General features: G+C 48.1%; 1 protein-coding gene across 1 annotated transcript in view; it reads right to left on the bottom strand.

Annotated features, from left to right (window-relative positions):
• Positions 1 to 638: 638 nt before the first annotated feature.
• Podxl (podocalyxin like) overlaps positions 639 to 25665 on the bottom strand; it is a 42286-nt gene continuing 17259 nt past the window's right edge. Inside the window, exons 2-8 of the mRNA XM_021165444.3 lie at positions 7769 to 8359; positions 5779 to 5987; positions 5433 to 5504; positions 3878 to 4031; positions 3609 to 3670; positions 3244 to 3411; positions 639 to 2155 (exon numbers count right to left, since the gene is read on the bottom strand). Coding sequence (XP_021021103.1) covers positions 1958 to 2155; positions 3244 to 3411; positions 3609 to 3670; positions 3878 to 4031; positions 5433 to 5504; positions 5779 to 5987; positions 7769 to 8359 — 1454 coding nt within the window. The 3' untranslated portion in view covers positions 639 to 1957. The remainder of the gene's footprint in view (positions 2156 to 3243; positions 3412 to 3608; positions 3671 to 3877; positions 4032 to 5432; positions 5505 to 5778; positions 5988 to 7768; positions 8360 to 25665) is intronic.

Below are 25665 nucleotides of genomic sequence, written 5' to 3'. Positions count from 1 at the left end.
GGGTTGAAATCTGTGACCAGTTTACAGAAAAAGCATTTGCGGCCTGTCAGATGGCCTTGCCCCATTGATTGTAGCAAAGGAAAAGAAATCCTGTCTGCCTCTCGGACCATGACAGAATGAACCCACTGGGTGGCAGAACCTAATGCAGGGGTCAAACAGACCTAATTTCCCCCTCCCCCTCCCCAGTTGGCACTGTTCCCCACACTCCCCTGCAAACATTAGAGAAGCATGCCAAGGGGCTTGTTGAGTTCTTCTTAGCATTTTTTTTCAAGCTCCTGTGAAACTCACTAGGACCCTACCCTGACTTCTGTCAGCCTTTTCTTTCTCTCTAGTCTGTATCTCAGAGAGACAGCGGTAAAGATGGACTCAGGCAGAGGACACCTGTCTGTCCCCCTAGCTCCCCTTTCAAATAAGCTGCTCCAAACCAGACAGTCCTGGGAACTTATGCCCAAGAATGCAAACCATGGGCCTAATTCAAAGCTCCACACAGGGCCCCTTCCCCTTTCTCAGGAAACCCATCATCACTATGCTGGGCCCTCGAAACCTTGGACATGGCTGCCTGACACCGCTGAGTCTGGACAAATCCTGTGCTAGGTACTAGGCATGGTTTTATGTTCCCTGAGAGGCCATCAGAAATGGGACAGCTGGAATGCTACAAAGCACACCAGACACAAAAGCCTGGCTCCGTGCTGGGAGAGTAGGCCAAGGTATCTTAAAACTGCACGATCTGGGCCTTTCTCCGTGTGGCAAAGGAGGGTGCAAACCGATGGAATTAGCTAACAGTCTCCACCATCTGAGCTTTGGCCTTTGGCAGTAAGGAGCTGGCACACACACACAACACAGCACAGAACACCAACCCAAGCTCTCAGCAACTTGAAACGTCCCTGAGCTTCCTGTGGAATAATAATGTCTGGTAGGTTAGATCGATTGTCTACTGAGACACATTTGCCAATCAGGGACCAGTTGGGACCCCAGGACATGTCTGTCCCTAGACAACTGCTATGTGACACTAGGTTTTGAGGAGTCACCCACTCAGCTGGGCAGTGAACAACGAAAAAGGAGCATCTTGCTTTCCGTAGCTACTGCAGATTTGTTTCTAGTGGGAGCAGAAGCAGACGGCCAGAGGAGATTTTTGAGGAGTGTCTTCTAGGGAGTGTCTTGAATGACAGGCCAGTCTCAGTACAGAATCAGCTGCCATGAGGAAGTCATTAGGGAAGCCATCAGAGCATGAGATGCCTCTACCTGCCCACCCACCCCTTAGGCAGACTCCATTAGATAGTGAGGCCAATCCCACTAAGAAAGGCAAGGAAATCAGAATGTAGAACAAGAAGTTCAAAGCCATGCCCTGGGAAATAATGGGACTAAAGACTAACTCCTGAGAGGTGGGATACAACAAGCTAGCAGAGGCCATGTTATAGGAGATGGAAACTGGGGACCTGTCCTTGAGACCATAGAGGCTTGGTTTTCTTTTCCAGCCTGCCCACCTGCAAGTCTTGTGCCTTGGGAAACGGGCACAGATGAACACAGTAGTGTGTCTGGATACAGTTAAGCACCAGACTGAGGGAAACAACCTTTGTCACCAAAGGGCTGTGTGGCCCCGTGCAAGTCACCTGACCTCTTAAGGCCTCGGTCATCTTATGAGATGAGAGAGTGCCGTTCCTGGTGGAGCTCCAGAGCCTCTCGCATGGCGTTCTCCATCTCCTCCTGCCTTCCTGCTCTGGGCTCAGGCACAAGTAGGTTATTTTACATGAGGGAACTGGACAGAATGTGACTTTGTTGAACTTGAAAAGGAAAATTAAGGCCCTAGAGGGATTATGAGGAGGGAGACAACCTTCGGAGTCCATTCTCCCTCCCCAGTCTTTCTGTCTTCAGGTGGGAAGATTTCCCCCTCCCTGTCCAAATGGCACTTTGGGTGGTCTGGAGTTCTGCAGTGCAGTTGGGGTGGCCAGCAGACAGATCAGAGGTGTGTGTCTTCCTCCTCATCTAGGTCATCCTTGGTCAAGTTGTCCAGAGGGACAATCCAACTGTCCCCCAGCTCCCCATTAAGGTTGACCACCTTCTTCTCCTGCATCTCAGAAGGAGTCTCCATCACTTCCAAGGTTGGGTTGTCATGGTAACCATTCTCTACTGTCTGCAGCTCCTCTGTGAGTCGTTGCTAAAATGGGGACAATAACACAGGAAGACGGCAATTTTGGAGTGCTGTGAGCTTTAATATGAAACATTTTTCCCCCATTCAACCCAGGGACCTCAAGTTGGCTAGATTAAATTCCCGTGGTTCACTTGTGGGAGCAGAGACCACCCTGGCTACTAGCCTGACCATCTCATAAGTACTCCCCCATATCCTAAAATTACCAGCTGCTTTCTACCTTCATTCCGTGGCAGTCTGTGACATCATGGAGAGAGATTTCGGAAGACATTTTGTCCTTGAGATCTTTTTTCTCTTCTCCATCCCTCTCCATAAAAACCTCTGTTTTTCTACATCATTCCATAATAAATAACAGAGAAGAACAACATAAATAAATAAGTAAATAAACAAGGCTCCTTCAGAGCAGCCTGACAGGACTTTTTAGTGGTCGGGGTGAACAGGGTGACCCTTACAGATGTGCAGACAGTAGTCTGTGCTCTGAGATCCAGCTGTGGATACACACTGCCATCACTCATGCCTCGGTCAATGCACAAGGTCAATAGGAGTGGGAACTGTCTTCATGCTCTCATTAGTTTACAGCTAGGGTGGAGACCCACAGCAGAACAGCACTGTAAAGATGAGACAGGGTCCTGCTGTGTAGCCCAGGCTGACCTCTAACTTTCGATTCCCCAGCCTCAGCTTCCCAAGTGCCGCCATTACCAATATACGCCACCGCACCAGAGAAGATGTGGTGCTAGTTGGTTGGGTGAAAGAAGCTTTGGTTAGAGGAGCTCTTGCCCAAGGCCATATATATGATATATAATTTATTTAGGAATCATACCCCCTAAATCTCCAGAACAGGTCTGCAAGGGACCGTCCCCACTATGCAGACGACAAGGCTGTAGACTTATGATTGACTTACAGACATTGACTTACAGACACGGCTTAACCCCAGTGTTTCTGCTCTTGCTTCTACGTTTGAGTCTCCAGCGTTAGAGACAAGCTAGCTTGACAGTGGGGACAAGAACCTGTTCGAAGGCTCCAGGCCCACTCCTGTGGAGGGACCGAGTGAGAGACGCATTGGGTAACTGGGCTACCTAGAGTAAGAAAATACTCACCTGGTCCTTCCTCTGGGAGATCCGCTGGTGACAGCAGCCGTAGAGGGCAGCAACGAGGAGCAGGAAGGATGCCATGCAGACGATGGTGATGATGAGGGGCAGGCTGAAGCGGTCCTCATTGACCTCTGGAGGCCCTTCCTTCCCCAGCTTCATGTCACTGACTCCGGCCTGGCCAAGACACAGAACTTAAGTGACAGAAAACGGGAGTCCAGACCGTTTGTCTCCACTCCAGTCTGTGTGGGTCTGCTGCTGCTATCCTACCACCTTCCCTGTTCATATGTCTGCCTCCTGCATGCTTATACTATCAAAGGGCCTCCTCACCAGAGGGCACTGGGCTTAGGACAGTACAGGGCAAAGCTCCTTACCTCTGTCAGGTCATCCCATCTGTCCTTCAGTAGCTCATACACGGCCTTAGGAGAAAGCTTCGCTGTGGGAGAGACAAGAGACAGATGCTGCCTCCAGGGTCCAGCCCAGAGTGAAATGTCAGGGGTAGAAGAGGTACCCAAGGGGAGGATGTCCCTCGGGTCTGCTGGGATGGTAGCTGGCTTGTATAGTCTTAGGTGCCTCCACCCCAAACCATCCTTCTGTGGCACTCCCTCCCACACAGGGCCCGGTCCCCTCACCCTCGACTCACTCTCAATAATGATTCTCTTCACTGCCACCGCCTGGTTATCTAGAATAGGGGCCACATGTAGAGTGCACGAATCCTCAGCTGGCTTGAAGGACGCTTTGACTGAGTGACACAGCAGTCCCACGAGTTTCTCTTTCTCATCCAGAGGGCTCCCTTCCTAGTGTACCGAGAGCACAAGTGATTCCCAGGCTTTGCCACAACAGCTCAGGCTTGTGAGGCTGCCCCCTGCCCGCTCAGCCTGCAACAGTCTCTTCTCCATCCTTCACTGGTGCTACATCGCCAGGAATTAAGTTAAGGATTCCCAGGCTGGTCCTTAGCCTCTCAGTCTCGTTCTGAACTCTTTTCCCATCCCCTCAGCCTGGGCATCTTGTCTGCATGTCACCCCCCCATCCCCGAGGCTACCCCCTGTCCTCCCTGCAAGGTTCCTAAGGCTCTGGACCCAGTGGCTATATTATCACGCCTCAGCTGGGAGTGGGATTAAAGAGGGTACAGCACTCCTCCACTGCCAGGGGAGAGAGGCAATCCCGGGATTGAAACCTGCCGTTCTCCAGCCTCTTGTTGCCACCTCAGGATGATAGGGAAAGTGAGGCATGCAGAATAGGCAGAAGGGGGTTCTGGGGGTGTCCACAGGGTTACTTACACAAACCTAAGCCCAAAGAAGACGGAAACGGGGCTTTAGGGGTGACGCTGAGGTGTAAGCTACGGGCTGCAGAAATGTCTGCAAAACTGGCAGTGGCCAGTAGAGGGCAGCAACGAATCAGCCACCTCCTGCACCAACGAGGTCAAGAGCTATGCAGTGCAGCCCCACCAAGCCCTGGGTCCCAGAACACTGGTGGTGTGAAGGGAGCTGTACACACTTCTATACCTTCTTATATGGAACTATGCAGGAGACCAGGAACTATGACTCCACTATCAGGACAGAGGGTGATTGCTCAGATCGGAACTCTTTTCTGAGGCCCTAGAGAATGAACTGGGGACCTCGAGCGCTAGTCAAAGCTTTCTCTAGCACTCCTGTTACTTTTAAAGAGTGAGCTAAATACCTAATTAAAAAAATGGAAAAAAATAGAGTACTTATCTCAATGACTTAAAAAGCTAAAAAAAAAAAAAAAAAAAAAAAAAACAAGAGAAAGTCTCATGAAGTTGCCAGGCCTCAAATACACGCTGTGGCCAAGACGCGACTATGATTATGATCAACTTCAGTCCTTCTGCCTTAACGTCCTAACTAGCTGGAACTAGAGGCCTGAGCCACACAACCCGCTAAAACCTACCAATTCGAGAGAGAGAGAGAGAGAGAGAGAGAGAGAGAGAGAGAGAGAGAGAGAGAGAGAGAGAGAAATGCAACCAGACCAACTAGAGCAGTAAAAGCTGAGGGGGCTGTGGGTGTTCTGTAGGTATTCTGCGCATGCTCCGCGCATGCTCTGCATAGGCCTGGAGCAGGCCCGTGTGCACCGCCTGACTTCTAAGTCTGAAGCGTAGGTGGGAAATGTCTACTCCCTTTGAGGAGTTGATGGACAGGGTGGGATGTAGGGTGCACTGGGGCTCGGGCACGTGTACTCACGCAAAGGCTGACTCTTGTGAGGTTCAGAATGAGGAGTTCCTCATCTGGCCTTATGGGAGGTTCACAGTTTAGCTGGAAGAGGTCAAAAGATGAAGGTTTAGGCACGAAGTCACCTGATCTTGGATTCTCCCCTTGGTGAGGGTGGGTGGCACAGGGGAAGGGCACATAGCAAACTCAGGCATGACTAGTCAGTTTCTAAGACTGGAGTACCTGGCTGCCCAGGGGTCAGAACAGAGGAAACAGACAACTTTTCCTTAGAGTGTCCAGCCAGGGACCCTGAGAAGGCTAAAGGAAAGGACTTCCCTTGAGTCTGGGGGTTTCTCATCCCACCCTCTGCTAGAATTACCTGGTAATTCTCAAAGGCCCAGATGGGAGAGGCTGTGCTGGGGCCTGGAGGGGCCACGGGAGTCCCATTAGAGATGAGGTGTGTGAACTCTTCAGTCGTAGTTCCCACTGTAGACGCCGTAGACTGTCCCAGTGTGGAGACGGGCAATGTAGTGATGCCTGGTGTCTGGGTGGTGAGGGGCTGAGTGGCTTCAGAGGTGCCCAGTGGTTCTGTAACAGAGAAGGCAAAGGCTGAGGAGAACACAGGCTTTTCTGGCTTCATGATTCTCACAAGCTGAAACCAGTAGCTATGAAGAGGAAAGAGGCAAGAATGAAGAAGTGGGGTCCTGGGCTCCAGGGACAGAATGAGTTAGACTTGGATGAAGTAAGAACTAAGCAGGAGTCACAGGAACCATGCTACAATTACCTCTCCGAGGCCCAGGTGGGCCATAGCTAACACACTACGCAGGCTCTGTGGGAGGGGTTGTGCTTTGTGTCTCACAGACTTGCTCCTTTAGGACGGTCCCTGCTTATCAACAGGGAAACTGAAGCTCGGTGACTTGTCCAAGGTCACAGGGCACAACCGCAAAAGAGGAGGATTTGAACAGGCCATCCTGAGCCTGTGCACCTGCTATAGGGTGTGGCCCTGTCCTCCAGGGCATAGGCTAATGCTCAGAAACTCTGATTCAGGATTTTAAGGCTCCTGAGCCGGCCATAGATCCTGACACGAATTTAAAGACTGGAGCTTTAAAAACTAAATAAGCAGAAGCAGACATGAGACAGGATGTGACAGTGCACAGCTTTAATCCCAGCATCCGGGGGGCTGAGGCAGGCGGAGCTCTGTAAGTCTGGAGCCAGGCTGGTCTACAGAGTGAGTTCCTTCCAGGCCAGCCAGTCTCAGAAAAGGAAGGAAGGGAAGGACAGAGGAAGGGAGGGAGGGACAGAAGGAAGAAGGGAGGGAGAGAGAGAAGGAGGAAGGAAAGGAGGGAGAGGAAGGGGCCAGAAAACAGCAGTATGCATACCATACCACAAGTCCCGAAAGAAAGAACGAAAGCTCAAAGGAGTCAGCCACCCACCCTCCTGGGTCCCTGGGGTCCAACTCAGGTCATCAGGTTTAGCAGCAAGTGCCACACGCTGACATTTATTTATTTGTTTATTTATTTTTACTTATTTAAAAGTGTATTTCTTACAGTGGATTGCTACCAAGCAAGTCTGAGACGCAGTTTTAGAATTCTCTAACACCCTGCGGCCACAACCTGTGGCACAAGCCTGGGCATAGATTCTGGCTTGGTTGAATCTATACACTGCTAGCCTCTATCACTGCTAAAACGGGTATCCAAGGCTAGGTCTGATGAAGGCAGAAGACACGTAGAAGGGTTAAAACTCAGCATACACCGATATCTTCCAACTGACTGGTAGTATGAGAAAATGCACTGCCAAGTCTCCCTCCTTCTCTCTCTCTTTCTCTCTCTCTCTCTCTCTCTCTCTCTCTCTCTCTCTCTCTCTCTCTCTCTCTCACACACACACACACACACACACACACACACACACATTTTACCTGCATTTTTTGTCTACAGACCAAATGTGTGCAGTGCCCAAATAGGCCAGAAGAGGGAGTCAGACGATTACAAATGGTTGTCAACCGCCATGTGTACATGCCATGTGTATGTTGAGAATTGGACCTAGGTCCTCTGCAGGAGCAACCAGTGCTCTTACCAGCTGAGCCATTTCTCCAGGCCTTCTCACGTCTTAAGAAAAACAAAAGCGGCCTGACCTGGCAGAGCACACCTTTAATCCCAGTACTCGGGAGGCAGAGGCAGGTAGATAGATCTCTGAGTTTGAGGCCAACCTTGGTCTACAGAATATGAGTTCCAGGGCAGCCAGGGCTACAGAGTGAAACCCTCTCTTGAAAAACCAAAAGAGAGGGAAAAAAAGACAAAAAAAAAAAAGGAAAAAGGAAAAAGAAGGAAGGAAGAAAAGCAAAAACAAAAAAATGCCAAGGAATGACTTACTGTGTGTAGTGGGCTTCCATGTCAGTGTAGAGTTGTCAGTGCCAGGCGTGGAGCCAGAGCTGCTGGGAACAGCAGCAGGGGTATGCTGCCCCGTAGGATGGCTCGCTGTGCTCGGTGAAGAAGCCACAGGCTGCTGAGGGCTTGTTGTGTTGTCTGTTGTGGGGGTAGAAAGAAGCTTTGAGGTGGTATTAAGGTCAGTAGGCTGAGAAGAGACGTTGTTGATTAGCCCCAAAGTGGTTGTTGGTGCTGTGGTAAAACTGTCACCGCTCTTGCCTCCAGAGGAGGTTGTTTGTCCACTGCTACTGGTGAAGGTCGTGCTACTGGGAGGGCTTGTTTTAGTCTTGTTCACCTCGGAGACACTGGAGGTTGTAGTCAGACTGCCACTGCTTTGATTGCCTGTGGAGGTCGGTATGGAGGTCGGCATGGACGTCGGAGATTGGACTGAGGTTGTGGATGGTGTAGGGTTGCTTGGCTGGGCTGAAGCAAGTGGAGATGTCACTGGGTCACCAGTTGTGACTTTTGTTGATGTTGTGGCACCTTGTTGGCTCTGGGCAGTGCTAGGTTTGATAGTAGATATGCTAGTCTCATTTCCTGTCGATAAAGACAACACAGAATCAAGCCAGGTGTTAGCCAGAGTGTTGGTGGACTTCTCTAGCTCATTCCCAAGTGCATGAGCCTCCTACCCGTCTCTGGCATTCGCCTTGCTGAAACCTGCATCCTTCATGAGTCTACAGTTACATCGTCCCTCAAGTTTGCCATGGGATTCTGCAATCCCACCCCCAACCCCACCCCGAAGCTCCCAGATGCCCTGCCTTCCAAAAAATTACAAGTACCGACAAGAGCCACATAGCCTTTCCACGGATGATACAGCCAACAAGGACAAATGGATGACAGACTGCAGTTACCCAAATGTTCACAAGGACCCTCTGTGGACTGTGCTAGGGAAAAGCAGTGTGCTTGAGTTGGGTTTAGCTTGGCAGCTTAACCTAAGTGGGGAACGGGTCAAAGAAGAGAGGCTTTTTATTGGTTTAAAAGAATGTGTGTTGAGGGCATTGCTATAAAACAGGACTTGTAGTGACTTGTGTGGAACAAAGACCCAGAACCTACAACCCCAGGGAGATGACAACTGAATAACAGACTCAGATAACTTCAGGAAGAATGGACAAGGAAAGAAAATGGAGAGGGGTGGGAGTTAGGGATGGTGGTGGCGAGAGAGGCAGCTACCCTGCGTCTCTTGCTGTGTTAAGACACCTTGATCAAAAGTAACTCCCTGGATAAGACTGGGTTTGCTATGGATTTATATCAGGAAGTTAAAATAAGACCTTAAAAGCAGCATATCCAGTCAGTCGCAAGCATGGATGATAACCATGTGGGTCCCCAGCTGCTACTCTGCTCTGTTGGCATCCGTGCCTGGAGGAGGGTGCCACAATGGGCTGGGTCTTCCTACATCAATTAGCAACCAGGATAATCTTCCACAGACAGGCCCACCAGGCCAACTTGATCTTGATAATCTATTACTCCACTAATAACCTCTTCCTAGATGGCTCCAGGTTGGATCAAGTTGGCAGCATGAAGGTAACCCTTGTCAACTTGACCCGCAAATTCATCACTTTAAGCCACTAACAGCAGCCCCCTAAGGACCATTAAGCTAAAAGGAATGCTGTGGGAACAAGCATCTCCGACAGAGGAAAACAGGACAACATGTGAAGGTCTCAAGTCCGGGGAAAGGGACTAAGGGAAGACACGGATGTCTGCATGGAGCTTAGAGAGTGGGGGAGGGGACGCTGAGACTGCAGGCCTTAGAGAGTGGGCTGTCAAACCGAACAGTTCTGAGGACAGAACAAGGTTCTCTTAAAAGTATATCCTAGCCCAGGTGTGCTGAGGCAGTCTTTTTGCTGAGGCAAAAGCAGGTCAATCTCTGAGAATTCCAGGCCAGGCTGGTCTACACAGATCCAGAAGAGCCAGGGCTACATAGTGAGACCCCATCTCAAGAAAAGAAAATTATATAGTACATATATGTATAATATACATATATAAATATTTATTTAAAATATATTAAAGATTATGTGTGTGTGTGTGAGAGAGAGAGAGAGAGAGAGAGAGACTGGGATGTTGCCTATTTATGGAGGATATATATATATATATATATATATATATATATATATATATATATATACACACACACACACATCTATGTATATATCCTAGATTAAATGATCCCTAAGTTCAGAGGCCAAAATAAGGCCTTTAATCTTATTTACGTGGGAGAGATAAAGCACTATTGCAAGGGGTGAGAAGCCCATGCTTTCACCTTTGTAGAATGTGATCTAAAGGGAGAAAGCCTACAGAGTGGACCAGTAGGGTGTCTATCAGTCACCCGGGGAAGAGCTGGTGGCTGGAAGTGGAGAGCTAGACACTACAGACAAGCAGTGGTTGGAGATTCAGGACTGCATTTGGATGGAGCCAGTGTGGGGAAGGAGGAAAATCAGAGACTTTGAGAGGGTAATGGTGATTCCCGGTTTTGTCCTTCAGCAGAAGGGAGGCTGTGTGGGGAAGGGGTGCCATGGCCAGCCTACGTTTCTGTATGGACAACTCCTCACCCCATGAGACAGGCCAGACACAGGCTGAAAATGCTGCCCAGTATTCCCTGTGTCCACAAGCAGGTGTCAGTTGCATGGGACATGCATCTAGCTAGGAAGGGAAGAAATCATAATGGCACAGTAGGAGACCATGTTCAAGCGCAAACAGCCCTGACACTAGTGAGTATCCCATGCTCCGCTGGGCATCTTGAACCACAGTCTGAAGAGGGGGTGTGTTTCTCCATAAATAGGCAAGATCCCAGTCTCTCTCATACATGGTATGGCACCATCAAGCCTTGCAGGAACCAAAGGCAGTCAAAAATCTATAAAGGGGACAGTATTCTGGTTCATGAAGTGACATTTGTGGGACTGACTATTATATATGACTGAAGGGCACACATAATAGAATGTCATATTTAAATAAAAAAAGCAATCAACCCAGATGTAATGGTGCACATCTCTTGTCCCACTACACAATGTGTTCAAGGAGTTTGGACCATTCTCTCCTGCCACACGCAAACAAATCTAGAGCCATATTGCAGAGTCGGGGGCGAGTTGGCATGTTCATGTGATCATGCATCTGCATGTACACGTATGCTGGTGTGTGCAGTACATGCCAGTACATGTGGAAACTGACAACCTTGGGCATCGTTCCTCAGGAGACACCCACCAGGTCTCTCACTGGCCTGGAAGTCACTGGTTAGACAAGGCTGAGGTGGGGTGAAGAGGCCCCCTGTCCCAGCCGTGAATTATAAGCAAGGTTGTGGGGATTGCGCATCGGTCCCTCACGTTTGCATAGCCAGTGCTTGATGTTCCCAACCCTCTCGGTGCTATACTTGGACTGGGGATTTCCCAACTGATAGCATCATAATTTCTTGTCACCCTGATATTGTCAGCATCGGGGGAGTTTGAAGAGTTGCAGAATCAGACAGGAACTCTGTGGTGATCTGAATGAGAATGGCCCTCACAGGCTCATATATTTGAATGCTTAGTCATCAGGAAGTGACACCATTTGAGAAGAATTAGGTGTGGCCTCATTAGAGTGTGTGTGGACTTGTTGGAGGAATTGTGTCACTGAGAGTGGGCTTTAGGGTTTAAAAGTCCATGCCAGTTCCTGTCTGTGTCTGTCTGCCTGTCTGTCTGCCTACCTGTGTGTCTGTCTCTGTCTCTGTCTCTGTCTCTGTCTCTGCCTCTGCCTCTGCTCTCTCTCTCTCTCTCTCTCTCTCTGCTTTTGGGTCAGGATATTGTTCTCAGCTATTGCTCCAGCATCACGTCTAAATGTCTGCATGTCTGCATGTATGTCTGTACGTCTGTATGTCTCTCTGCCATGATGACAGTGGACTAACCTCTGAAACCATAAGAAAGCACCCCATTAAATGCTTTTTTTTGTAAGAGTTCCCATGACCAGCTGGGTGGTAGGTAGAACACACCTTTAATCACAGCACTCAGGAGGCAGAGGTAGGGGGTCTCCGAGTTCGAGCTCTGTGTATGTACATAGTGCATTCTAGGACAGCCAAAGCTGGACAGAGAAACCCTGTGGGGGGCCGGGGAGGGGTATAGAAGAGTTGTCATGGTCATGGTGTCTCCTCACAACAACAGAATGGTGATTAAGGCAGGGCTCTTACAATGGTGAACAGAGGAAAACAGCTTTGCAATCTGGAGCTGTGGACATTTTGAACTGGAGTCTCCTCTGTTATAGGCAGCTGCTCTGTGCATTAGAGTGTTCTAGCAACATCTCTGGCCTCTGTCCACTGGCTGTAAGTAACAGACACACTTATCCGCCTCCAACTCCAGCAACTGAAAATGCCCCAATACTGCCATATGTCCCTTGAAGGTATCAGTGACTTCCCAATGAAAACCGTCTAACATGAGAGAACACCAAACTCGTTCCATAAAGCCCCAACCGCACAGAACAAAAACCACAGGCTTTCTAAGATCAAAGAGACCTCCATTTGGCAGCTGAGAGGCTGAGAAGGATGAAAGACAATAAACTGTTCTTGTGGGTTGCCAAATCCCAGCATTAGTTTAACTGATCACCTCATCAGGTCTCTAGTAACAGAAATGGACCTCACATGGGGATACATGCTAATGAACCAAACTACCCATAAGCCCCCATCTCTGATGGCATTCCCTCGTTAGTAGAGTCAACCACATTCCTATAAGGTAAACCCAAACTTGCTTAGGACTCCCAGAAATACCAGCTCTCAAAACACAAAAATAACTTTTGCATCAGGATAAGTTTATCAATATAGGTACTTAATCAGAGACCCAGGACTCCAGATGCTGGCGCAAGATACCCAGTCTTGGATACCTTGTTAAAGAAAGACATAACCGAATGGATGATTACACTGCAGAATGCCCAAGAATAGCGGCGCAAGAAGAAACCCAAAGTCTTGGAGAAAGATGCTAGTCTTAAAATCAAGAGTATCCATCTGAGGCGCAGGAGACAGATGCCTGCGGGCATAAGGACCTGACTTTGGATTTCTAGAATCCCGGGAAGGCTAGATTCAGTATTATTTATCTATAATCACGGCATTCCTAAAGTGAAAGGAGGTTAGAGAGTCTGCAAAGTAAGGAACTACTCTTGAGGTTGTGTATATACACACACACACACACACACACACACACACACACACACACACACACGCAAATACACATACAAACAAACAACATGAACAAAGTTGTTTTTTTTTTTAAAGTATCGGTTTGACCCCAGCACCACGTGCAGGCAGTGATGAGCACCTACGGTTGTGTGCCCCGTTCTCGTGCCCTCTAACTCTGTTCCCTTAGCTCAGATTGCACAACTCCTGACAAGGCTTCCAGCAATGCTTCCCCCATGTTCTAAGATGAACATCTCACTGTGGCTCTCTAATCAACACATGTTATAAATATCTGTTGATCATGTTTTCAGAGTTTTGTTTTTGTTTTTAGTGGTTTATAAAATAGTTATTCTTTCTGTTTTTATTTTCTTTTTTTTTTAAGATTTATTTGTTTATTATATGTAAGTACACTGTAGCTGTCTTCAGACACACCAGAAGAGGGCATCAGATCTCATTTCAGGTGGTTGTGAGCCACCATGTGGTTGCTGGGATTTGAACTCTGGACCTTTGGAAGAGCAGTCGGGTGCTCTTACCCACTGAGCCATCTCACCAGCCCCTGTTTTTATTTTCTTTTTTTTAAAGATTTATTTATTTCTATTTGTATGAGTACACTGCAGCTGTCTCAGACATACACCAGAAGAGGGCATCAGATCCCATTACAGATGGTTGTGAGCCACCATGTGGTTGCTGGGAATTGAACTCAGGACCTCTGGAAGAGCAGTCAATGTTCTTAACTGCTGAACCATCTCTCCAGCCCAACTTTTTATCTTTTCAACGTTTGTTGATGACCCTTCTTCTGCCTCAACCTCCTAAATGCTAGGATCCCAAGCATGAGACACCATGCCTGGTTTACTGTGCATTTTATAACTGATGGTGGCTTGGGATACATAGAACTGAGTGCGCTGTTAGCACAGTGTAGAGTTATATTGTGCTTCTCCCTCCTTAGCCAGATATGTTAATCACATACTAATCCCAACCAGTTTGGACACAAACTTGCCTGAAGGTAGAGACAGAATAGAGCTTCCAGGGGAGAAAGATATATGTGATTCTATATTCTGGGCAGGAAGACCAGTTTGACAACCAGCACAATCTGGTCAAAGGGGATTTAGAATAGCAGATAAGCATCATGTATATTTTTAAGATTTACTTATTTTTGGTGTGTCTTCAGGCACATCAAAAGAGGGCATCAGATCCCATTATAGATGGTTGTGAGCCACCATGTAGTTAGTTACTGGGAATTGAACTCAGGACCTCTGGTAGAGCAGCCAGTGCTCTTAACCACTGAGCCATCTCACTAGCCCTAGCATCATGTATTCTTAAAGGCCAATTGTAAGAGCTATGTTGAATGATGTTGGAGGACACTACCACTTATCCAGTTCCCAGGAGTCAGTGCGCCCACACACAAGTCCCTCCAATGGAGCAGATTCCTCTCGTAAAGGTGACTTCATAGGAGTATGACAATACTGTCCCCAGCTCCAGAGGTTGGAAGCCGGCAGTCCCACATTCCCTCTTCCTCAGTTCCTGGCACTCCTTGGCTAATAGCTGTGTCACCGCACTCTGACTCATCAACACGTGGCTTTTTTCCTTGTGTGCCTCTAGTATTGTCAAGGGAGGGAACCTGGAGTCCTAGCCCAAATCCTCATAGATACCAAGCAAACTCTCTACTTCTGGGTCCACTAGTTTAGAGTCTGTCCTACTCCAGTATGTTGTAGAATATTTGGTCACACTTTGTACCCTGCGATTGTATTATTTACTGAAAAAAAAATGTTTCTAGTTGTGGTGTGGCTCAGCCCTTAGCACATACCTTGAATCCCATACAACAAAAGTAAAGTTAGTTTGTAGAAGGAAGCAGCCATTTTTGAAAGTGATGTCTAATTGAGAGGCAAAGTGATGAATCAGTAAAGGATATGACAGAATAGGATCTGCCTGACTCTCAGGATAAGAGAGAGAAAGGGAAGCAACTTAAGAAAGCAGTGGAGAGAGAGGAGAGGGGAGAGAGAGAGGGAGAGAGGGAGGGAGAAGGCAGTTTTACTGGGACAGATGTACAGAGAAAGGTTGCAGGGAAAGAGAAAAAAACTAGATACAGATTAAGACAGACCTAGAAAGGGGCGGGCTTATTCAGCAGTAACACTGTAGGCCTAGATTAGATTGTATGGAGGCTAGAAGCTTCCAGGACTGGGCACAGGTTAGCAGACTGAGTCACTAAGCCTTAAAGGTGACAGTTATATCAGGCAAATAAAAAATACAATAACACCAATGTGATTTCATAGTAACCTTCAATGACTGTGTATGCCTCGGGTCACATTCACAATGTTCATGGTAAAGACTTGAATATATATATATATATCATCCTGGGATAACTACCTCCTAAATCATTCCCCCATATTTCAGCAAACCTGTGACAGCTTGCTTGAAGTATCAACTTTTCATAACCTAGGACCCTCTAAGAAAGCTTCAACCGAGAGACTGGCCCATAGGCATGTCTGAGCAATATTGTCTTGATGTAGGAAGATTCAGCCTATTGTGGGCAGCACCATTCCCTAGACGGGGGTCCCAAACTAAGCAACATAGGAGAAAGCTAGCTAACAACAGCAAATGGGAAGCAAGGCTATCACTGGTGTCAACACTGCATGCTTTAGGTAGGTCAGAAACAGTGTCCCATCCTCCTTTGAGGTAACCTGGGAAAGCCACTGGTCCACCACCACCATTTCACACCACTAATTCTGTGAGTGCTAGAAACCAGATTCATTTCTGAGAACTGCAGTCTCTGGGGACACTCTACATTAACTTTTAGGACTGGGCCTGGCAGGGAATCCCTTGGGTCCCATCCATCCTCCTCCTGCTTTATTATTCAGTAGCATGTAGAGTCGATGGCCATGAGTACAACCCAGGAGCTCTATGTTCCATACTGTGCCCACAGCAAGCGTGTTCCATGCATCTCACAGCTCTGAGGAAGGCATCTGAAGGCTGCTGCTGCTACTGGAAATGCGGCTGCAGGGAACACACACACACACACACCTGGAACATATGTGTTTTAGCCACATGCTCATGAGCCCGTGAAACAGCCATAAGGTGATGGAGAAAGAACGGACACACACGAGCCCTGGGGACCAATGGAGTCAGACAGGCAGCCCCGCTCCAGCCACATCCCACTAGAGCAGCCATAGCCTTGACCCTCAGTGCCCATGCATGCTGGGTTCTTCCTCCTTTCCTGCTCCTTCTAAACCACTGGCTCTAACCCTTCAGGTACTGCCTGTGAAAGGCACTAGGGAAAGCTTTGGCCACTGGAAGAATGTTCTCTTCCGACAGGCTCTCCCATAATACGCTATGATCCTGAAGCATTCTGTGCCTATCAGCCTGACATTATCTAGAAGCAGGCTAGACATGAGCATCCTACTAGGGGAAGATGAAGATCCATCCATCCTGGGAAGCATCAGGTTTGGGCCCACCATATAGTAGGTCGGGCTAAGCATGCTGAAGATGGTCCTGCACTGCCATTATCCTGGTCTTTCTTTAGGACTGAATAAATTCTTGTTTGAATTTTGTGCTGCCATGGGTGGAATCCAGGGCTCACAATTCAATCGTGAAAACTGAACAATGGAATAAACTAGTAATGATAAAAATCAATGAAACTGAAACTAAAATTCAACAGCAACACCAAACACAGAATAGTTTTGTTTTGATGGGGGATGGGGGAGTGTTTCTCACTATGTAGCCCAGGCTAGCCTCAAACCTACCATATTCCTGCCTTCTCTCGAGTAACTGGGACTACATAATGATGTACAAGGACTCTCCAGGACTGAGCCTAGCTAACATCTAGGGAGAGGAAGTGGGGGCACACTCCCAATCCACAGTTTCCTGAGTGGGGATTAATCAGAACATCAGAGAAGGTCCCCACCCCTGCCCCACAATGCCACCAAGGGCCTTAACAATGGAATGAGCTGGGTAAGTTGAAAAAGGCAGACTCCTAGGAGCAGAAGAAACAAAACAAAACCGAATACTACAGGCGCTAGAGAGATGGCTCAGCAGATTAAAGCAGAGGCTACTCTTGTAGAGGACCTGGATTCAATTCCCAGGACCCACATGGTGGCTAACATCCCTCTGTAACACCAATCCCAGGGGATCTGATGATCTATTCTGGCCTCTGTGGGTACCAAGCATGCATGCGATATGTAAATCTAAATCTAAAGTAACGATGCTGTTTCTAAAGAACTACAGCCACACAGGGAGACAAACAGGCATTTCTGGAGTACACCCCAGCCTCTAGTGAACTAAAGGTGTCCATAGTAACAACAGCATTTAAACCCAAGCCTGCTGGACCAACACACCTTTCACACTTAAGACACAGGAGAGCAAAGGCTCTGCCTCTGCCTATGGCAGCCACTCACCTACTGTGCACGGAGCTGCCTCTTCAGGACATGTTCTGTGATGTGGCTCCCCTAAGTCTTGCTTTTCACCTCATCCCCTCTGTAGGGTCATCCTGTTCTTTATCCCTTAGTTCTGCTACACTGTATTATTTCACCAGACGGTTCTACTGTATTTTCCTCATTCATCCTAGGCTGTGTCCACCATCAGCCTCCCGTGAGCAATGTTTCTAGGAACATTTGTTATGTACAGACTTTACATGAGATGTATGTTTCTATTTCTCTAAGTGTAGCAATGCCAAGCTGTATGTAAACTCTTTATTTAGCATCTTGATAAACTGCCAAACTATTTTCCAAACTGGCTGCCCAATATCACATAAGCAGGGGTTTTTCACGGAACTTGTCTTTCTATACAGCCTCACCCAGCTTATCTGCTTTTGTCATGATCGCCACTTCAACAGTTATGGGCTGGTATCTCAGTGCCTATTAATTAGCCAAACCCACAACACCTACAAAGGACAGCACTCAATGACCAAGTGGGATTTCTCATGCATAGCTCAGAATTTACAAAATATAAATCCCCATAATAACAAAACAAAATAAAAACCTATAATCATCTTAATCCCAATTTATTTTTTGAAGATTTATTTTTGTTTTTAATCCTGTGTACATGTTTGCAAGCGTATACACATAATAAATGCAGGTGCCTCAAGTCCGGAAGAGGACATCGGATCCCCTGGAGCAGGCTTTGGGAGCAGCCTGATGTGGGGTTGGAATTGCACTCAGGTCCTCTGCAGCAAATGCTCTGAACCACTGAGTCATCTCTCCAGACCCCTCTTATTTATTCATTTTATTAATATACTGTTGCTGTCTTCCGACACACCAGAAGAGGGCATCAGATCTCATTACAGATGGTTGTGAACTGGGTGATGGTGGTGCACGCCTTTAATTCCAGCACTGGGGAGGCAGAGGCAGGCAGATTTCTGAGTTCGAGGCCAGCCTGGTCTACAAAGTGAGTTCCAGGACAGCCAGGGCTATACAGAGAAACCCTGTCTCAAAACAACAACAACAAACAAACAAACAACAACAACAACAACAAACAAAACCAGATGTACAGATGTTTGTAAGCCACCATGTGGCTGCTGAGAATTGAACTCAGGACCTCTGAAAGAGGAGTTAGTGCTCTTACCCGCTAAGCCATCTCTTCAGCCCCCTCAGAAAAGAAGGAGGAAGAAGGGTGGGGCGACAGTATGCAAGTGAACTAGGAATAGAGGAAAATGTTCCTTACCTAATAAATGGTCAAATGATGTCTCCTAATAAGCTTATGGCGTACAGAAACTGGGAGAGACTGGCTGGGTGCTTTGGGAAAAACAGAGCTATCCTTTCTCACCCTGCTTCCTGAATGCAAGACCAGCCAATCCCATGGAGGGGGAGGTGTTCAAAACAACAGAAGTGCAGCAGCAGGGGCATGCCTATGACCCCAGCACTCAGTAGGCTGAGGCAGGAGACTGCTGGGACTTTGAGACCAATGTGGGCTACAGAGTGAGACCCCATCCCTCCAAAAGAAAAGGAAAAAAATGCCAAAGATATATCAGAAGAAAATAGATAGAGAAGATGCTCAGCCTTGATCCTTAGGCAAATCCAAATTAAAATTGCAGTGCAGCTCTACATAGCTACTAGAATTGCTAAAAGCAAAGATCAAGGGCAAACTCCATACGCAGTAGAAATGCAAAATTAGGTTAGCACTTTGGAGATCGGGTTAGCCATTTGTTTTACTATTTTTTGCAGGACTGACAATTGAACCCAGGGACCCGAATAAGCTAAGCCACCATTCCACCACTGAGCTATGTGTATAGACCTTTGTTTTTTAAACACTTTTATTACTTATGTGTGTACATACGAGTGTGCTAGTGCATGTGTGCATAACATAGCACACGTGGAGGTGAGAAGACAACTCTCAGAGTGTGAGCTCTCCTTCCTGTTGGTTCCAGAGACTGAACTCAGCTTGTCAGCCTTGACAGCAAGCACCTTTCCCCACCAAGTCGCCCCACGGACCCAGCCCTTGATTTTTTTTTCCTTTTTTGGAGACAGTGCCTCACTACATAATCCAGGCTTTTGGTAACCCTATAATCCCTCCTTTCTTCATATCCAGAGTGCTAGGATTGCAGGCATACATGAACACAGCAGCTTATACACACTGTAGGTGTGCGTGCGCGCGGGCACACATGTGCACACAGGCGTGACTGGAGAACAGCAGAGTGGCTAGAGAGACTGAAGAAGGAGAGGGGCTTTGTGAGGTTATTTGGGGCAACTGCGGCACTGTGGTGATGGATGAGGAGAAGCAGAACCAAGCACCTCAAAGGCGTGGCTTTCTTTGCTGTACATGGTGAGATAGTCAAGTGGGATGCTGAGGAAACCCCAGGACCAGCGAAGTCTACGGAAACAAAGTCAGCCACATTCTAGACGTGTCCATCACACAGCCTCACTGCATAGAACAACTCCCCTCTGCAGTAAGGAGAACCCAGCCTGAGCTCTCTGTGTTGTGTTTAATTACCTGCTTAGTCCAACTTCACAGGTAAAATCAGTTTGAAACTCATAACCCGTGCCTTTGGGTGAAACACACTTTTACCACTTAAAAACACAAAGTCCATAGTTCTCTATAGATTGCCGTCAAAAAGCTACTGTTCAGACAGATCGCAGACAAGCAAGAGAGAGGTGGAGTGGAGAAGCTAAACAAGTCCTGAAGTCTAGAGATGTCAGGATGAGCTCAAGTTTTTACCTCATTCATTCATTTATTCGTTTGTTTGTTTACTGTGTTCATTCATTCATTCATTGTGTGGAAAGGAGTGCCAGGTCATGAGTTTGGATGTCAGTAGACTCTCTCCTTCCACTGTGTGGTTCCAGGGACCAAGCAGCTTGTCAGACTTGCCAGCAGGGGCCTTTACCCTCTGAGCCAACTTGCCAGCTCACGAGCTCATTTTACTGTTATGTACGGCTAGTCCGATGAATATACACGACTGCATCTTCTTGCTCTGCCCCATGGCGGCACCTAGCAGCTCTGACAAAGCAGCAGCACACACCAGACTGTGCCTAATGTCATCCTCCAGGGACACGCACCAACCAGGGCTCCTGGAGAAAGGTCTGCGCTTCTACCGCTGACGGAGCAGCTGAGCCCAGAACATCTTGTAATGCCAGGACAAGTGAGGAAGACAAGAAACAAAGAGCAAGTCCAAAAGACAGAAAGCAGCCAAATGAGGGATCCACCGGGAGGAGCCAGTCGTGGGCCATTTGAAAACAATAAGGCGTCAGGATGAATACCTGGGTGTGGGTGTAGGGGACCATAGTAAGCAAAGACCAAAGCCTTATAGGATCCCAAAGGGCCCAGTTATCCTCCTCCAAGAAGTCTGCAAAAGCAACCACAAGCAAAACAGACACGCTCCGCTTGCGACAATCCCCCAAAGGCTTGTGCCAGATATTTGCTCCCCAGATGAAGCAGGTCAGCAGATGACCAAGGGTGTGCCTTGGAGGGGTGTATCTTTGCCCTGCCGAGTCCCTTCTCTCCCCTCCCCTCCCTGAAGCTCTGCCTCACCACCAGTTCAGACACCCAGGGCCAAACAACCATGAACCCCTCGGAAACCATGAGCCAAAATAAACATGTCTTCCTTTGTTCTTCTTAATCTGTTACAGCAGAAAGCCTCTAACTCAAGACATTTCACAGAAAAAGGAGAAATGGCACATATAAGCCAGGAACATCAAGAAATGTCACTAGCTAAGGAAATGTAAAATAAAAGGGGGGTTTGTCATTTCATATCCCCCTAATCAGCAAAACCTGTAAATCCAGACAAGGGGTAGGCAGCAAGAATATGGAGTAAAGGTCAGAAGACATGTGCAAAGGTAAACCTGCTTTGCCACCCAGAACCACTGTCCAGTACATTTCTGACACACGTACAAAGGAATATGGTGCAAAGACAGCTCCTATGGATGACGGCCAATGAGGTCAATTCAAAGACTGGTCTTTTTTAAAAAAGCATATGGATAAGTGAAAATCTGCACAAATACTCTGCAAAATAGAGCACTGGGCATGTGCAATTCTCTCAACTTTTGGTTCAGCAACTTTTGATTATACCACTCCACTTACCCTAAGGAGTTCCAGAAACACCTCCAAGGTCGCTTTTTGTATTGGCCCCATACAGACAAGAATACATGTTTACCAATGGAGGTTGTAATAAGATGTGATTGCAGTCATGTACCTGAATACTATAGAACAGGGACATGGGTGACTTGTGTCTACATTTACAATTACATTAATTCATTGAAAATTAAAAGGCCAAGACGACTTCTTATTTGAGAGAGCAAGCACGCCATGTTCCAGCCAGCATCAGCGGGCTGCAACAGTAGGTTTGAAGTTAAGGTCCACTTAGACGACATAGAGAGACAAGGCAAAAGGCAAAGCAAAAAAATGACGCGTACTTGATTATACCATCCCAAAATTGCCAAAATGTATCCTTAGGGATAGAAACTAGAAAACACTTGTTTAACTTTACAGAGATTCCCAACACTGCATTCTGGGTAATTACCTACAGTGGGAAACAGAGACAACAAGGGTTCCTGCCATCTGTTTTTCAGGCAAGAATAGCTGCTGAGCCATGAGCCTAGCAACATCTGGGAGGGGGGTGCTGGAAAGCAGAGGCACAGGGCAGCTGGAAGCCTCCTGATGAGGGGGCCTATGGAGAGAGCACAGCTGGGGCTCTAGGTGGAGGTGGGGAGAGGCAGCTCAGGCAGGGATCCTCTTCTGCACGGGTGACTGGTCTCCTTCTACTGCCTCACTGAGTCCTTGAGATATAAAGAGAGCTACATTGGTGCCTGGATATGGGACATCTGCATCTTTGAAAAGTCAAGGAAGAGGATGAGAGACACAGACCTCTGACCGTTTGTAATTTGGAGACAGGGAGATCTTACACATGGCAGTTCAAATGTTCATATTCAGAACTCTCCAAGTGGTCCTCTATCTAATGACAGCAGCAGCTGCTGCAGGTGCTGCTGAGGAAGTGAAGCTGATGGGATGGTTATGGGGGAGGTGAGGGAAGGGGTAAGAAATGCCCTGGGTGATGGTGATGCACACCTTTAATCTCAGCACTCAGGAGGCACTGGCAAGCGGATCTGAGTTCGAGGCCAGGCTGATCTACAAGGTGAGTTCCAGGACAGGTATGCAGAGAAACTCTGTCTCTAAATAAATAAGTATGTAAAGAAAGAAATAATAAGATATTCCCATTGAAAATAGCAAACAAGAACCTACTAGGAGAGTGGTTCTTAAGCCCCAGCCAGCATCAAAACTCCAGGAGGGTTTGTAACATTCCAATGTTTACACCAATTCTGGGAGAAACAGACTATAGTGGGACAACCTGCCGGTTTCTTGGGTTCCCACTGTTGGATGCTGCTGGTCATTGGACCACTTTCAGAAACATTATACTAGACAAATAAGACATGATTGTTGGGTAGCATTCGGTGGCAACATAAAGCACAATTCGTGAATGTAAGATGAACTGAGTCAGCCGTGTGCCTCTGCTCCAGCAGCAGTCAGATGCTTAGAAGCTGGGAGAGAAAGCAGAGGGGAAGGACCACCTGGAAAGAGGAGAACAGGGGTCTGTGATGGCGGACCAGTGAAACCCAGGGTGGCTAAGAGAAAGACAGACTGTAGAGCTCAATTCCTGTGAGTGATGTGGGTGCATGGTCCGCCCTCTATAACCACAGTGGAGGGCTTGGTGGCTAAGAACTCTGTTGCCCTTGTGATAGACTTGGCTTCAGTTCCCAGCACTCCTAGGGAACCTCACAATCATCTATATAACTCCAGTTCTAAGCTACACGGACACCGGAAATGCACACCATGCTCATACAAAGCAGGCACATAAAATACATCTAAAAAAAAAAAAAAACAGGCGGACTTGCAACCCAGTGAAGATCCCTGGGTCTAGGTGATTTGAAGCATATAGAAGGATCTGTGCCGACTGTATGCAAATGCTATGCCATGTAATAAGCGACTCTACCAAGTGGGGGAAGGATAGGGTCTTAGCACCAGCCTCCTGCAAGTGCCAAAGGATGGCTCTGCAAATGAGTTGGGGCAGAGGGACAGCGATCAATCGGTAGCTAGAACTCGGGCTGGTGGTGAGATTCGAAGTGTGGAAAGGAAATGGCCGAATGGGGCGCAGATGGAAAACGGTCGGCAAACAGGTTAGACTGTTGCTCTTCTTATCTGAGAAGCTGCCCTGCAGTAGAGGGGATGGAGGACAGGACAGATGCTTGCTGAGGAGGAAAGGTTACCTCAGGCTGGGGTAGCTGCTGCCCCAGCAGGGTGGAGGATGGAGCAAGAGAAGGCCCTTTCAGCCTGCTCCCCAGAGAGAGGTAGGTGCTGCTTAAACCTTCCATAAGGGCTGGCTTCCTCCTGTTCCTGGCTGCTCCCAGACCTGGGACTGACTCCACTATTAATAGCAGAAAAGGAAACTGGAAAGAATGCTCCAGGAAGAGGGCGTGTGGAAGGCAGGCAGGAAGGCAGCAAGACTGGACTCCACCCGGACACTCGCCTGGCCTCTCCTTCCTTCCACCACAGCTCCTCACTCCAAGCTGTCACCTCCAGAGCAATGAAAGGACAGAGGACAGAGACCAAGCTGGACCTGAGGCAGCCCTCCTTGGCTTAGTGGGACCAAAGAACACACACAGATGGGGACACAGACCCCGCCCCCAGCCTCTGACCCTGAGACCCAGGCACTGTGATGCATGCAGAGAGTTTCCAAGGTCCCTCAGAATATGAGCAATTCCTGTGTAACACTGTGCAATACACAGGTAAGCCAGCTTTTACTGGGACTTCGGAGTCATTGTCACAACCACCAAGGAAAGTGTGCTCCAGGCTGCCTGCTTCGATGCTCAAGTGACACCCACTCCCTGAGACCCAGGAAGGACCTAGGGATAAGCAGCTCCAGGCTCAGGCAAGTGAGGTCTGTCAGAGTCCGCCCCCTCTTCAGGGCCATTTTCCCCTGGGCCCCTGATTCACAGACAGGGTCTGAGAGGCAGGAAAACACTGGAGCAACATTGGAGCATCTTCAGTCTGGAAGAGTAAAGTCTGAAATCAGTGTCTGCGTGAATCCTGGCGGCACTGAAGCATCATCTCTTCCCTGCAGCTCCCAGCAACACCATCCTCAGCTCAGCCTTGAGGGCCACTGTCTTAGCCAGGGTTTCTAGTCCTGCACAAAACATCATGACCAAGAAGTAAGCTGGGGAGGAAAGGGTTTATTATTCAGCTTACACTTTCATATTCCTGTTCATCTCCAAAGGAAGTCAGAACTGGAACTCAAGCAGGTCAGGAAGCAGGAGCTGGTGCAGAGGCCATGGAGGGGTGTTCCTTACTGGCTTGCTTCCCCTGGCTTGCTCAGCCTGCTCTCTTATAGAACCCAAGACGACCCCCAGAGATGGCACCACCCACAAGGTGGTCACTAATTGAGAAAATGCCCTACAGCTGAATCTCACGGAGGCCTTTCCTCACCTGAAGCTCCTTTCTCTGTGGTAACTCCAGCTTGTGTCAAGTTGACACACAAAACCAGCCAGGTTCTCGAAAAGACAACTGTGGCTTGTAGAGCCCACACCCATATAATCCATCCAGTCTCAAAGCCCTTAACTATCACAGTAGCTAAGGCTCTTTGTCCAAATCAAGCCGTAATTACATTCTTTTGTCTTTTGAGGGGACACTCTGTCTACCATGGAAAAACATGGGCCCTGCCCTGGCGTGGTTTCTCATCTGGTTGGTCTATTTAGCTTCCCTCATGGACCTGCTCAGTTTTTCCTTTACAGGATACCCTGGCTCCCATATGCCCCACATCCGTACTTGGTCCCAATGAGACTAAAGCAGAGGAAGAGGGTAGGAAGGAGCCCAGCCATCTGACTTAAGTCTCCACAGTAGCTGTGTGGCCAGGCAACTGTCCACTCTCCATTTTCCCCTGTGTATCCAAGTGAGCAGTGGGCACGAAGGGCAGAATGATAACCCTTGGCTTTAAGTACTCAGAACAGTGGGTTCACAAGACTCAACTATCATGAGCTGTGTCCTCCATGCCTGGAGGTATCTCCAACTTCCAGACCTCAGTTTTGCCCCTACCTATTTCCTGCTACAGAGCTGTGCACACCACCTTTGCCTTCATCCCTCACATCTGCACCACCCTAAGCAAGTGGAGGGAGGGGAATCCACAGTGTCCTCCCCCCACACACACTGCTCTTGGGAGGGGACAAGTTAAAATTGGAAGGGGGATGTGTCTGCTGTAAAGAAGGGCTCCAGATGAGGGGCTAGGCCACTATGACACAGTGATATGCAA

Source organism: Mus caroli, unplaced genomic scaffold (genome assembly GCF_978045245.1).
Source record: "Mus caroli unplaced genomic scaffold, Mus_caroli_1 scaffold_7, whole genome shotgun sequence".
NCBI classification, from domain to species: Eukaryota; Metazoa; Chordata; class Mammalia; order Rodentia; family Muridae; genus Mus; species Mus caroli.
Note: the sequence above shows the minus strand (reverse complement) of the source record. Positions and strands in the feature narration are given on the sequence as shown.